The 15208-nt window shown below is 45.3% G+C and overlaps 2 protein-coding genes across 9 annotated transcripts in view; one reads left to right on the top strand and one right to left on the bottom strand.

Annotated features, from left to right (window-relative positions):
• The window catches only part of LOC115177043 (disintegrin and metalloproteinase domain-containing protein 22), a 103828-nt gene that overhangs the window by 11752 nt on the left and 76868 nt on the right, over nucleotides 1–15208 (bottom strand). For 5 of the 6 annotated variants that reach the window (XR_003872322.1, XM_029737504.1, XM_029737500.1 and 2 more), the window contains 11 exons: nucleotides 10204–10273; nucleotides 9824–9900; nucleotides 9470–9544; nucleotides 9260–9331; nucleotides 8010–8176; nucleotides 4414–4498; nucleotides 4201–4291; nucleotides 4023–4074; nucleotides 689–788; nucleotides 426–497; nucleotides 219–311 (listed from right to left, as the gene is read on the bottom strand). Coding sequence is in view for 5 of the 6 variants with exons in the window: in XM_029737504.1 (XP_029593364.1) it covers nucleotides 219–311; nucleotides 426–497; nucleotides 689–788; nucleotides 4023–4074; nucleotides 4201–4291; nucleotides 4414–4498; nucleotides 8010–8176; nucleotides 9260–9331; nucleotides 9470–9544; nucleotides 9824–9900; nucleotides 10204–10273 (954 nt within the window). In the remaining variant the exon portion in view is untranslated. Of the gene's footprint in view, nucleotides 1–218; nucleotides 312–425; nucleotides 498–688; nucleotides 789–4022; nucleotides 4075–4200; nucleotides 4292–4413; nucleotides 4499–8009; nucleotides 8177–9259; nucleotides 9332–9469; nucleotides 9545–9823; nucleotides 9901–10203; nucleotides 10274–10376; nucleotides 10396–15208 lie in introns of those variants that run through there. The other variant, XM_029737503.1, reaches the window with a different exon arrangement.
• Nucleotides 10484–13390, top strand: LOC115177046 (claudin-12). 3 transcript variants are annotated; one of them, XM_029737507.1, is made up of 3 exons: nucleotides 10484–10604; nucleotides 11575–11835; nucleotides 11999–13386. In XM_029737507.1, the coding sequence occupies exons 2-3, from the start codon at nucleotides 11617–11619 to the stop codon at nucleotides 12803–12805; spliced, it is 1026 nt and encodes a 341-aa protein (XP_029593367.1). In that variant the 5' UTR covers nucleotides 10484–10604; nucleotides 11575–11616; the 3' UTR covers nucleotides 12806–13386. The 3 variants fall into 3 exon arrangements, with proteins under 3 accessions (XP_029593367.1, XP_029593368.1, XP_029593369.1); XM_029737508.1 differs by having other exon boundaries at nucleotides 10492–10604; nucleotides 11580–11835; XM_029737509.1 differs by lacking the exon at nucleotides 10484–10604 and adding an exon at nucleotides 10644–10876 and having other exon boundaries at nucleotides 11999–13390.

Below are 15208 nucleotides of genomic sequence, written 5' to 3'. Positions count from 1 at the left end.
AGCCTGGTTCCTCTCTAGGTTCCTGCCTTTCTAGGGAGTTTTTCCAAGCCACCGTTCTTCTACAACTGCATTGCTTGCTGTTTGGGGTTTTAGGCTGGGTTTCTGTATAACATTTCATGACATTTGCTGATGTAAAAAGGGCTTAATAAATACATTTGATTGATTGATTATGCATATGTGCATATATGCGTGTTGTGACAATGCATAGTGTCCTGTACCTGACAGTTGTTACAGCAGAGTCCGTCGCTACACTTTGAGCCTTGCGTGAGTGTACACTTCTGACAACACTTCTCTCCCTCCGTCTCGCACTCCTAGTGACGGAACACAAACACATATAAACAAACACATATGAATCAAGGTTCCCTGTAGATTCTCCAGGACCAGAGGTGTCTAGGGCCGATGTCTGTCCACTCTCAGCTACTCACCGCTGGGCTGCCACAGTCACACTCCTCCCCTGGCTCCACCAAACCATTCCCACACTCTGGAGGGTCAACCAGCTGGAGTCACAGAGAGCGAGGGGGGGAGAGTGAAAGAGAGTAGAGAGGAGAGAGAGAAAGAGAGTGGTTAGTTTTATCTAAGTGCATTGGGTGAAATTTAAGAAAAGTGCTTTATAAGCTTTGAAGTTATTTTCTTCATTATCCCCTCCAGGGGTGTGTGTGTGTTGTGCGTGTGTGTTGTGCGTGTGTACCTTTAGGGGTTTGTTGAAGAGACAGGCTCCACCACCACTGTTGAGGAAGGTGTGGTACTCCTCCACGTTGCAGTTGGAGAACCTCTTGGGCAGGTAGAAGCTGTTCAACACAAACACAGAGTCACGCAGTTACACTGGAAACAACTGCAGCACGTCAACAACAACACACATCCCTCTGAGACACACTGTGCCACTCGTGGTGCTTTAGCCTTGTCCTTACAGAGAGAAGGCCAGTAGTGTGGTATATACTTACACACTTCCGTATATGAACAGGAAGGAAACATTCACCACAAAACGTGTTCAACAAGACTGACTAACATTTCTGACTGATTCTAAGAGTTAGTTCCATTTCAGCTCAATCCAATCCCTTACAGCCCACCATCTATAGAATAACACAAACACACACCCACACCTTTTATCTGTTGATGACCACAGTCAAAGTCAGGGTCAAAGAATAGGGATAGTAGCGGTATGACATTGGCATACAAGATTACTATTGACTGATGGTGTGTAGAGGAAATAATATTTGTCACATTATTGTTATTGTTCTTGTTGTTGCTTCTGGTTGTGAATCATAACCTATGCACAATCAGTGATGTGTGGTGGCAGAAATCAGGTCCCATTGATAGCTTAAGGACAAAGGTGTCTTTTGTTGCAGAAATTGATTGACTTGAAATTAATACATTTCTGGAGACCACCTTTGCCCTGAAGCAATCAATAGCACCTGGTTTGCTAGTAAGCAATTGACACTCAGTCAGGGGTCTTTCTGTTGTTAGTCTGTCATTGTTAGTGTTGACCCCTTGCTGCTCTGCATTCCTGCAATCAGGGCTTAGCCTCAGATGCTATTGTCCTGTCTCCCCATAGCACTGTTGCTAAATGATACAGCAAATATGTATCCGCTTTGAGTAGTAATGCTAGTGAGTGGCTAATGGGAGCTAGTGCTGTAAACACAATGCAGCAAATCCTGGGCCCAACAGGAGCTTTCCCAGAGAAAGGAAATGGTGGACGTCAAGGGGCTGAGTTGAGTGTGGATTATTGTAGCACTTACAATAGTAGTGAGAGTCATACTGATTAGGAATCAAACAAAGGCTCACAATAACAGAGAGAGGGATAGAGAGAGAGAGACCTCCAATGAATCACTGGCAATATACATCAATCCTCCCTTACTTCTTTCTATGTTTCTCTCGCTCTCTTCTCTCTCTCGCTAAACACTCTAAATGAAGAGGGGATAGTGTATGATGACTGATAAAGAACATTTCCCATTTGTGGGGCGGTGGCCCCAACATAGTAAAACCCTCAGTAATGAAGAACCTAACACAGCAGAACCCAGTGTGATACAAACACAAGTATCTCATTCATCCAGTGCATTATGGCTCCCCCAGGCTGGCTAACAACCCAATTGTTCACACACACACACACACACACACACACACACACACACACACACACACACACACACACACACACACACACACACACACACACACACACACACACACACACACACACACACACACACACACACACACACACACACACTAATTAAGGAACCCAGATAGAACCCCAACCCTTTTGAAGGAGAGAACCACCACACAGTAAACGGTCAGTATTAGTTAATAGGAACAGACATGCAGGCGCTGAGAAGAGAAAATAAAAAGTCCATCCATGGGCGTGACTGATACTTGCTCATTGAATACGAGTGTCTGAAATACCATTGACCTCTGCTTAGAGAGAGGGAGTCTGGGTAAGAGCCATGTGCTGGGGAAAGGGTAAACAATAACTTCTGACCTTTGACATGTGACATGCTGACCCCACGGAGAGGTTGCTAAAGTCAGGTAACAATATCAAAGATAGAATCCTAAGAGGGGTCAGTGCTGTTGAGTACAGTGTTAATGCAGATAAATCATATTGGTCTCGTACGGGAATGACATTGCAGACTGTATCAATCGGTTAGATGGACACGACATGATGGGTAGGGCTCATTGTCAAAGCTTTAAGGGGAAAAGGGATCCCCTATGAGTATAATAGTAGTACAATCCGTTGCTCCAAAAGTGCTCAGCGAGTGACATCAGCCCAAAACTGAAAATATATATGAAAATAAATCTGAAAAATATATGTACATAGTGAACATAAATAAATACAGCTGAGATCAGACCACAGAGCTGTATTTCTTTACACTGCATCATCATCATCTGAAGAAGAAGAAGAAGACGAAGCTACGGCGGGACGTCGAGCCACAGAGGCCGTAATGCTATTGGATGGAATGGGAAAGGTTGAGATGACTGACAACCCTTCCAGGCAGCCGATTGGTTCAAACTGCACGAGCAGCGTTCCAGCCAAGCTTCTGCTCACCTGCTGTCCCATTTGGGATTGAGGGGAAACGCAAGAGGTATTAAAGAAGAGGGGTAAAGACACACATCCTCCATACTAACACACACACAAACACACAGTGCTCACACACAGTTGCATCCATATAGATACACACACAAGCTGCAAAGCAGCAAGCGTGTACACACAGAAACACACAATGAACGGTAAACATTTGGCTGACAAGGACAGTACAAGAGCTCCACAGTTAACTGAGAGAGGTATAACATATTATTCAGAATATAGAATGTGATTGGTGGAACTCCACGTGGCAGTTCAGGAAATGACCAATCACTCACAGATAGTATTACTAATATGAATCCCTGGCCAAACAGTCCAGTGCCTGAAGTTATTGATGTCTGGAGTAAACAACAGCCTCTACTGCCATCTAGTGGAACATTTCCTGAACTACACCGCAGTCTAAAGTATTTTCTAATGCTCCAGACATTGTTAACCCTGAGTCAACACTAACAAGATAATAACTGTGAATGTATTATTTGTCCTAATTCAGATGATCTCCTCTGTCTAAATGTCCAACTAAGTGAGACTGACTATGTTTCTCGGTAGTCACTTTCTGGCCAGGCTAAGATGGACAAAGGGGGCATTATCATCAGAACTTATGAATAAGTATATGAGATATTAGTTCTTAGTCGGAGTTAAGGTTAGGTTCAGGGTTAGGGTTAGGTTTAAGGTTGAGGGTTAGGTTTAAGGGTGAGAGTTAGGGGTAAGGTTATGGTGAGTTAGAGTTAGTGGTTAAAAGTGCAGTACTTCCATCCTTTCTAACATGGTCAGATAGTGACAACCCTCTTCTCTAAGAGACTAACGCACTATGACATCACAGCGACACAGAGGCGCACAGAGGGAACACACGTTTGGAATGTCAGCATTGCCGCGGGAGATGGGGTCTGTTGCCGTGGCAGTGTGCGACGGGTTGTTTGGGAAATAAAGTACTTTAGAGGAAACTTACCCAACATCATCCATGATGCAGCCAGACCAACGGTCATCACACTTGCACTCGCCTGTGGAACACACAACATACATGTCTCTGTGTGGCCAGTGTGTGTGTGGCCTGTGTGTGTGTGGTGTGTGGTGTGTGTGTGTGTATGTGTGTGTGTGTGTGTGTGTGTGTGTGTACAGGATTGTACCGTTGAGGATCCTCTTCTTGTCAGAGAAGATGCCAATGTTTTGTCCCAGAGACTGGGCCAGGGTTATAGCCATCTCATCTGTCTTGCCATACTGACAGAGGAAAGGAGGAGAAAAGAAAGAAAGAGAGAGAATAGAGAGAGAGAATTAGTTCTTAAACTGTGCCTAAAAGAGATGCTGATCAAGGTCCATTTTCATCCTGAAGTGGGGCCTACCTCATTGACTCCTCCTCCTTTAGTTAGAGAACAGACTCCTCCCATATAGGAAGCTCCTCCCCAGCTGCTATGGAACCGGTTCCCTCTGGTAAAAAGAGAGGAAGTGATTAAATCTCTAAACCAGGGGTTCCCAGACTTTTAGTCCCGTCAAATAAGGATGTCACCAACAGCCAATGTTAACTTTTTAATTTGGGACTATGACAGTCTATTACAAATCAGTCTGACAGGAAGCATGGTTTGAAGTGACTAAAATGCATCAGACCCCCCATACACACACTCAGAGACAGACTGACTAGAGGTCGGCCGATTATGATTTTCCCGATGCCGATACCAATACCGATTATTGGGGGGCCAAAAAAGCCGATACCGATTAATCGGCCAATTTTTACAAAAAATGTATTTGGAATAATGACAATTACAACAATTCTGAATGAACACTTATTTTAACTTAATATAATACATCAATAAAATCAATTTAGCCTCAAATAAATAATGAAACATGTTCAATTTGGTTTAAATAATGCAAAAACAAAGTGTTGGAGAAGAATGTAAAAGTGCAATATGTTCCATGTAAGAAAGCTAACGTTTAAGTTCCTTGCTCAGAACATGAGAACATATGAAAGCTGGTGGTTCCTTTTAACATGAGTCTTCAATATTCCCAGGTAAGAAGTTTTAGGTTGTAGTTATTATAGGAATTATAGGACTATTTCTCTCTATTCGATTTGTATTTCATATACCTTTGACTATTAGATGTTCTTATAGGCACTTTAGTATTGCCAGTGTAACAGTATAGCTTCCGTCCCTCTCCTCGCTCCTACCTGGGCTCGAACCAGGAACACATCGACAACAGCCACCCTCGAAGCAGCGTTACCCATGCAGAACAAGGGGAACAACTACTCCAAGTCTCAGAGCGAGTGATGTTTGAAACACTATTAGCGCGCACCCCGCTAACTAGCTAGCCATTTCACATCGGTTACAGCAGCCTAATCTCGGGAGTTGATAGGCTTGAAGTCATAAACTGCGCAATGGAAGCGCTGCTGGCAAAACGCACGAAAGTGCTGTTTGAATAAATGCTTACGAGCCTGCTGGTGCCTACCACCGCTCAGTCAGACTGCTCTATCAAATATTAAATCATAGACTTAATTATAATATGATAAACACACAGAAATACGAGCCTTAGGTCATTAATATGGTCGATTCCGGAAACTATCATCTCGAAAACAAAACGTTTATTCTTTCAGTGAAATACGGAACCGTTACGTATTTTATCTAACTGGTGGCATCCCTAAGTCTAAATATTGCTGTTACATTGCACAACCTTCAATGTTATGTTGTAATTACGTAAAATTCTGGCAAATTAGTTCGCAACGAGCCAGGCGGCCCAAACTGTTGCATATACCCTGACTCTGCGTGCAACGAACGCAAGAGAAGTGACACAATTTCAAACATTTCAAACATCACTCGCTCTGAGACTTGGAGTAGTTTTTCCCCTTGCTCTGCATGGGTAACGCTGCTTCGAGGGTGGCTGTTGTCGATGTGTTCCTGGTTAATATTGCCTGCTAACCTGGATTTCTTTTAGCCAAATATGCAGGTTTAAAAATATATACTTCTGTGTATTGATTTTAAGAAAGGCATTGATGTTTATGGTTAGGTACAGTCGTGTAACGATTGTGCTTTTTTCGCAAATGCGCTTTTGTTAAATCATCCCCTGTTTGGCGAAGTTGGCTGTCTTTGTTAGGAAGAAATGGTCTTCACACAGTTCGCAACGAGCCAGGCGGTCCTAACTGCTGCAAATACCCTGACTCTGTTTCAAGAGGTGACACATTTTCCCTAGTTAAAAGAAATTCATGTTAGCAGGCAATATTAACTAAATATGCAGGTTTAAAAATATATACTTGTGTATTGATTTTAAGAAAGACATTGATGTTTATGGTTAGGTACATGTTGGAGCAACGACAGTCCTTTTTCGCGAATGTGCACCGCATCGATTATATGCAACGCAGGACAGGCTAGATAAACTAGTAATATCATCAACCATGTGTAGTTAACTAGTGATTATGATTGATTAATTGATAGTTTTTTTATAAGATAAGTTTAATGCTAGCTAGCAACTTACCTTGGCTTCTTACGGCATTCGCATAACAGGCAGGCTCATTGTGGAGTGCAATGTAGAGCAGGTGGTTAGAGCGTTGGACTTGTTAAGCGTAAGGTTGCAAGATTGAATCCCCGAGCTGACAAGGTAAAAATCTGTCGTTCTGCCCCTGAACAAGGCAGTTAACCCACCGTTCCTAGGCCGTCATTGAAAATAAGAATGTGTTCTTAACTGACTTGCCTAGTTAAATAAAGGTGTAAAAAAAAAAATAATAATACATTTAAAAAACTATTTGGCCAAATAACAAAAATATTGTTATGAAATTGTTATGAAAACTTGAAATCGGCCCTAATTAATCGGCCATTCCGATTAATCGGTCGACCTCTAGACTGAACCCATACCAACCCCTCTCCCCCACACAGACAGACAGAACCCATATCACCCCCTCTCCACACAGAAACAGACTGAACCCATACCCCCCCCTCTCCCCCACCCAGACAGACAGAACCCCTATCACCCTCTCTCCACACAGAGACAGGCTGAACCCATACCACCCCCTCTCCCCCACCCCACACAGAGACAGACAGAACCCCTACCACCCCCTCTATCCCACCCCACACAGAGACAGACAGAACCTCTACCACCCTCTCTCCCCCACCCCACACAGACAGACAAAACCCATACCACCCCCTCTCCCTCACCCCACACAGAGACAGACAGATCCCATACCACCCCCTCTCCACACAGAGACAGACAAAACCCATACCCCCCCTCTCCCCCACCCTACACAGAGACAGACAGAACCCATACCACCCCCTCTCCCCCACCCCACAGAGACAGACAGAACCCATACCACCCCCTCTCCCCCACCCCACACAGAGACAGACAGAACCCATACCACCCCCTCTCCCTCACCCCACACAGAGACAGACAGATCCCATACCACCCCCTCTCCCCCACCCCACACAGAGACAGACAAAACCCATACCACCCCCTCTCCCCCACCCTACACAGAGACAGACAGAACCCATACCACCCCCTCTCCCCCACCCCACACAGAGACAGACAGAACCCACACCACCCCCTCTCCCCCACCCCACACAGAGACAGACAGAACCCACACCACCCCCTCTCCCCCACCCCACACAGAGACAGACAGAACCCATACCACCCCCTCTCCCCCACCCCAAACAGAGACAGACAGAACCCCCAACCCCCTCTCCCCCACCCCACACAGAGACAGACAGAACCCCTAACCCCCTCTCCCCCACCCCACACAGAGACAGACAGAACCCACACCACCCCCTCTCCCCCACCCCACACAGAGACAGACAGAACCCCCAACCCCCTCTCCCCCACCCCACACAGAGACAGACAGAACCCCTAACCCCCTCTCCCCCCCCCACACAGAGACAGACAGAACCCATACCCCCCCCCACACAGAGACAGACAGAACCCATACCACCCCCTCTCCCCCACCCCACACAGAGACAGACAGGCTTACGAGAAAAGATGCACGGAGTCACACTTCTCCTTGATGAAGTCTCGTCTGTACTTCATGAACTCCCTCAAGGTCACCATGGGGTCGTCGTCGATGTTGAACCGGTTGTCAGCCGCCCACGTCTCCATGGCAACCAGCACGATGCGGGTGTTGAGCTGCTCCTTGAAGATCTGGGGAGGGAGGGTAACATCAGAACAACAAACATCAGACCAACAGAACAGCTGCAGGAAATACGGTGCTGTCTGTCTCTTGAGAGTTGACTGACATCAAAACATTTCCTCAAACTACTTCAATGGCCTAAATGACTTTGAAAGCTGACTGAGATCTAATGACAACATCCATTCCAAACAGACTTATGTCTGGGGGGATAACAACAAATAATGCTAGTGTTTGTGATTCTAATCGGAGCCGCTTATGAGAACACTGCTCCGTGGCCAGACAGAATCAACAGAGGCTAATAGTCTCTTCAAAGGACACAATGGGGACGAGTGGCACAGTGAGAGACCATGTTTGCCTGAATAGGATGAAAATCTATTAAACAACCTGTTTGACTGCCCAGATAAACAGTGGAGACGGTGAGGGGAGGGAGGAAAGGACACCTGTAAAGACTGATTGATTTAGCTGAATTCCAGCAGTAGTCTCACATGGACAGAGATGGAGAGGGGAGAAAGGAGAGGATTGATGGAGGAGAGGAAGGGAGGGGATGATTGTTGTTTGTTTTTAGGCTCAGGTGCACAGAGAGGAGCAAGGGATGGACTGAGGAGAGGGAGGGTACAGGAAGGGTCACTGTTGTCTGTATTTAGGCCTGTCTTTTTGTCTGTTTGTGGTTGCACAGTAAGCAAAGAACATTGCATTAAATCAACAATGCACAGTGGACAGGGACGCTTTCAGTTCTATTCTTAAAACAAAAAATCTATCAAACACACACCATTCCCTATATAGCATCCTTTTTATGTCATCACTAAATCTCAAGGGCATGCAAACAGATATGACCCTTTTCCACCAGCCTAACAGCTTATAAATGTGACCCTGTTCCTCTGCAACGGGCCTATCAGATTTCAACAGCACAGCAGACAGACGGGGCTGAGGAGACGAGTTATCGTTGCAGACGGTGACACTGAAGATTCCACCCTTGATCGGTCGAGATTCTAAAGACCAGATGAGTCTACTGTCTCTAGGCTCATGGAGGCCAGATAGCCACTGCTAGCTGACAAAATATCCAATACCAAAAATATTATGTTTAGGTAACTTACCATATCAGCCATATTGACCACAGACTTAGCGTAGTTATTCGTCTGACCAACAGAAAGACGATGCTTTTTATACTGGAGAGAGAGAGAGAGAGAGAGAGAACGAGAGAGATATTCAGCCTTATACCTGAACCCCTAGCTTCTTTATTGGGGGTAACATCAGTGAAAGAAAGAGCACACACACACAAACACACACAGACGGACTGCTCTCACCATCAGATGGTCATTGATCACCATCAGCTCGATGTACTTGGTCTCCTCGGCCACACTGCCCCCAACCCGTGGGGCCTTCGAGAGCAACACAGAGCAGACTGTAAGCTTCAATGGATCTAACACACACACACACACACACACACACACACACACACACACACACACACACACACACACACACACACACACACACACACACACACACACACACACACACACACACACACACACTGAACTCAAGATGAGTCCTTTCTCAGCATTCCTTCCCCAGTTACAGTAAATTATGACTCATCCATAACTGTGACCATAAAGATAGTAGGAGGAAACCTGGGGCATTCCACAGTTCTCACTCACCTGTCTCTTCTTCCTCCGGTGGACGACCTTTGACCCAGGAAATGGAGGGCTGGGGAAAGGAGGCTCTGGGATGTCAACTGGGGAAAAACAAAAACAAAGGAGGGTTAATGTATTATTGTTTGTTAGCGTATAGGGTTATAACATTCTCCACATCTAACAGTAACCAAGCTATGCAGTTCTATATTATGTTTACTCAGGCTTATGTGTTTCTGTAGGCCTAAGGCTCTGATACTGGATATTAGTTCAGCTGCAACTCATGGTAAGCAATCAGATTTTGTGGCCAAAACTAACAGTTTTGCAATATTTATTTCATTTATCAGTTTTCCAATAGTTTGTTTAATTGAATCCACCCCTCATAACTCTTACAGCAGATACCTTACCATTAGGAAGGAAGTAAGCTGATGCCTCTTGTCCTGCTGATTTATAGATCATGTGGATCTGGACATCACCCTGCAAGACATTAGAAAGAAAGGTGGAGGGTCATTATTCATTATTTTCTCTCCTTTTTTTGTATATATATTTTTTAATCATCCAACCATGGATATTCATATACATTGAATAAAGTGCGCTGTCTGTCATTAGCAACCACACAGACCCAGGCCAGTACAATGTGAATATGAACGCGCGGGTGACGTCACATTCTCTTGCCAACCACGGGGACGCGCAAGAAGCGAGTGCGCTACGGACGGGAAACCGCTCCTTCGAACTGAAAAACTCAACAACAATTTGGAATGGCTGCGATTTCTCCCTAATAAACGCGTTAACGTTACAAAAATCAAAGGTATGAAGTTCGACCTCTCTTTTTCATAGAGTCAGCTGAGCTTCTGTGAGCTCTAGCGTTTAGCTAGCTAGTCCCATCTTTTTGACAATCCAGGGTGCAACAGGTTTCTAGCTAACGTTAGCTAGCTGATGCTAACTTATTATTAGCTAGCTAGCTAGTCAGCTGGTTAATGATTGCTAGCTTGTATCAACATTGTTTGAACAACTGCATGTAGAAGACATCACAGCTAAATTACATATCCACAACTTCACAAGCATACGGGGAGAACTAAAGTAAGTTAGTAGGCTAACTAGCTAATTGAATGATAGCTAGCTAATTAGCTAGCTGCGCACTGACTACACACATTCACTACTGAATTCTTATTACGTGTCTGTCATGTTATGCCAGTCTGCTCAGTAGAACATCCACAGAGTAAGTTAACGTTATATTCCAGCGTTGTAAACATAGTGAGCAAGTTACACATTGGTAAATAACTGGTTCTACTTTGAGACAATTGAGTTTACTGCATTGAGAAGCATTACGGCGCAACAACCATTGTCAACGGTAGTAAAGGGTAGACCAGTCTATTGTCCATTGTTTTTCTGGACAGCCCCTGTTGTGGAGTAGTACTACAGTACTTGCTTAATAGGCTTAGTTTGTAAGTGTCTGAGTTCCAATGAAATGAGAGCATTGTTTTCAGTCACATGCAGATTCTAGGTCAGCTGTGTTGGTGAATAGGAACATATAAGGGGTTTGCCTGTAGCTAGGTCACCTCCCTCAGTGGCGTAAACTTTGATGCTGTTTTCAAGAGTACAGTGTAATGCTGTGGATTGTTGTCAAGCAGAAAGGTCTCCCTGCCATGCAGGATAGGAAATGCTCTGTCACATATTTATATTCAGAACTAAACAGGCCTCTAAATCTGGATGACCAGTTCATCTGACTGAGTACTGATCTCCCTCTCTCGTTTTCCCTTTTTCTCTTTATCCAAAAGAACAGGAAGTCCTGTTGACATCACTTCCTGTCTGCGGCGGCCATGTCGTGCCGGGACATCCACGCCACCAATGCCTTCTCCTTCATCATCGCCTTCATCTCCGTGGGCGGCATCGCTGTGGCGGCGCTGATCCCACAGTGGCGAGTGACACGACTTGTCACCTTCAACAAAAACGCCAAGAACATCAGCGTCTATGACGGCCTGTGGGCCAAGTGTGTGAAACAAGATGGCTACTCTGGCTGCTACTACTATGACTCAGAGGTACGGGTCTGATGATCGCACAATCATAAGGACATACAGCATCCCATATTCCCCCCATATGGTGCACTGCCACATAGGGCTCTAAAGTAGTGCACTATACAGGAAACAGGGTGCCATTTGAGATTTGCATAAATCATTTCTCATTTATTCCTTCTCCCCACAGTGGTATTCTAAAGTGGACCAGTTGGACCTGAGACTGCTCCAGTTCTGCCTGCCGACTGGGCTACTGTTTGGCTCCCTGGCCCTGGTGCTGTGTATGGCAGGCATGTCTAAGACCTGCTGCTGCTCTGATAAGGCTGAGACAGACATCAAGAGTACCCGCTGTCTGGTCAACAGCGCAGGCTGCCACCTAGTGGCTGGGATGTTCCTGTTCCTGGGCGGTGCTATCGCCCTGGCGCCCTCCGTGTGGTTCCTGTTCCGGACCAAGGAGATGAACATCAAGTACGACCGCATCTTCTCAGACGGGTTCGCGGTCTACGTGGCCATCGGCTGTTCCGGTGGCCTCATGCTCGCTGCCCTGCTGATGTTCATGTGGTACTGCATGTGTAAGAAGCTACCCTCTCCCTTCTGGCTGCCTCTACCCACACTCCCTAACTCCCTCTCCACCCAGCCCCTCACAGCCAAGGGGTACCCCCCCTCCCCCGTCTACGGCCCCCCTCAGACCTTCCCTCCACAGGGGTACGTCCCCACTGTGATGGATGCCCTGCCCTACGCTCCTTCCCAGGGCTACCCTCAGAGCGTAGCCCCCCTCGCCCAGCAGCCCCAGCAGGTCTATATGTCCCAGATGTCAGCCCCGGATGGGTATGGGTCAGAGGTGGGGCAGAACCAGGCTTACAGCTATGCCCCATCCCAGAGTTATGCCCCCTCTCAGGTGGGCTACGCCCCCAGCTACGTAGGCCACCGCTACTCCACACGCTCACGCATGTCTGGCATAGAGATAGACATCCCTGTTCTAACACAAGGCCTCTGAGGGAGGGAAGGCTGCTGCAAGAACACTGAGTCCTGGTTCCATTTAGCTGTCCTGTCTCCTGTAAAGGGTGTGTACTGTCAGGGCAATATAAATGAAGGATATAACTGTTGGTCAGTCTGCACTAGAAATACAACTCTGCATCACTCGACCAAGCACTGCACTGTTAGACACAGTTTAATATGCAGGCTCCACATCTGGTGAAAGGACACCAGAGATGCCCCATAATGAAGTCTGAATTCACTGTTACGTTTTGATTGAAAACAATATTTTCTAATCGCACATATTTGTACATCTCTTGTTAATGTAAATCTGCTTGAAACCTCATAGCATTTCTACACTGTATATTGTGTTCACTAATATTTCAACTGCTAAGAAATGAACTAAACTGTACTTTAACCGTGAGAACTTGATGTAGTGAGGTAAAAGGGAGTGACACTAACTGACTGTGATGTCTTTGATGTGCCTGTTGTTTTAATGTGTTGGTCTGTGAAGAAACACTACTGCTGTGCCTTGTTCAGAACAGCCATATTACATTGCTTAGTTATCCTGTGTTTGTTGTATTAATACTGAGAATACTGTAACATGTTATTGTTTCTTTTGTTCTGCTAGTTTTATACACATGCTGTTTTTGGGTGTTGGAGATATTATAATATGCTGTAACATGTGAGATGATATGGGAACCATTTACCCATCAATAGTACAGAAGTGGCTCTAAGGCCATGACTTTTTATATGTAGATGTAAATTAGATCATTTTGTATCTAATTCACATATCATGATGCCACCGTATAGCAATCAAATGTATAAAGCCCTTTTTACATCAGCAGATGTCACAAAGTGCTATATCATGAAGGTAGTTGTTGATCTGTCTCCTTTGTTAAGGTGCCTGGGAGATATGATTGAACCAGAACACATACTGCTCCTCTGTGGCTCTGTCTGCTACTCAGACCAAAGGAACGTCAAAATGAACATCTTATTTTAGCTCCGGTACACTGCCATCATTTGTCGCCTGTTCTTGTCAAATTGTAAGAGTCTACACTGAGGTGTGTAAGCAAACGTTGAGCTACTCTTGTTTCCACTTCATTCATCCACTACTGGGCTCCCGAGTGGCGCAGCGGTCTAAGGCACTGCATCTCAGTGCTAGAGGTGTCACTACAGACCCTGGTTCGATTCCAGGCTGTATCTCCATGATTGGGAGTCCATAGGGCGGCACACAATTGGCCCAGCGTTGTCCGGGGTAGGCCGTAAATAAGAATGTGTTCTTCACTGACTTGCCTAGTTAAATAAAAATAAACTGTCATTGATTTCACATGAAGGGGAGGGGGGCTCACTACACTAACATCACATTCCATTGGCTGTGCTGGTTCTAAAATGGTAGAACACTGACTGAATGCACTGGGCTTCTTATGATTCTACAATCTAGAGAAAGAGGATTCTGTGATTTATGTTGCATTCTATCCCTGAACACTAGTTTTGACCAAACTGTCCTCTAACTCGTGTGTTGACTTAATCTTAAATACCCATTGTATCAGTCGTAACATATCCGACATGCTCTCTCTGTTGCAGTACTGCCTGTACAGTCTAATGTTCTTATCTCTATGGAAAATATCTTTGTTCACCAGACCTTTAAAAAAAAAAATGTATCTAAAACTATCAGTGTTCCTCGTCACGGCCGACGATGACTAATACTGGTGTCACAGTACCACCAGAGATGTATTTACCGTACTTAACATGATTAACAGGGCCAGAGAAAGGCCACACTAAAATGAGACCTGTTTGCAGTCATTCTGAGTGAATGTATTAGTTGGAGTCATTAAGCCGGGCGTGCTGTGATTTGAACTGGGTGAAACTGTTCAGCCAAAAGGCTGAGAGACAGAGAGGGCTGGTTGAGATGGAGCTGGGTTTATCTGGCAGGCAGATTGGATTACAAGCAGCAGGGTAATGGGTTGTTTCCGGTCCTCGGGGTTAGTGCTGTGTCAGCTGGTTATTGCTCCACTTTGGCACTTTATTGATCAGTCAGAGTAGTGATTAATGGGCTGTAAGGTCTGTTCACCTGGCTTCCCAGCAGGACATCCCAATAGTATCCTCGCCTTGATCTGCACTGATAAGTAGGGCTGGATTGGTCCCTGTAACTCACCCAATGAGTTGCTAATTGAAAGACGGATGGAAATGAGACATTTTGTGACCTTCGGGAATAGAAAGTGCATTTTAAAGCATTTATTTAAAAAATCCTTTACGGGCTAATAGGCTATGATTCGTACATATTCTAGGGAGCAGTGTAAGTTGCTGGCCCATTCTATTTACACAGTCAGCGACACATAGTGGCACAGTACATGGAAATATAGGGCCTAGAAAAACCTGACAGCACTTTTTAATTTCAGTTTTTCTCACCAGGTCAGTTTGT

Source organism: Salmo trutta, chromosome 37 (assembly GCF_901001165.1).
Source record: "Salmo trutta chromosome 37, fSalTru1.1, whole genome shotgun sequence".
Taxonomy (NCBI): Eukaryota; Metazoa; Chordata; class Actinopteri; order Salmoniformes; family Salmonidae; genus Salmo; species Salmo trutta.
This window is presented reverse-complemented; position numbering and strand designations above follow the sequence as displayed.

Excerpts from the sequence above, each read along its gene's own strand:
- LOC115177046 (XM_029737509.1), top strand. The coding sequence starts at position 11,617 with ATGTCGTGCCGGGACATCCACGCCACCAATGCCTTCTCCTTCATCATC. Across the intron at positions 11,836-11,998 it reads GCTACTACTATGACTCAGAG|TGGTATTCTAAAGTGGACCA; the intron begins GTACGGGTCTGA and ends TTCTCCCCACAG.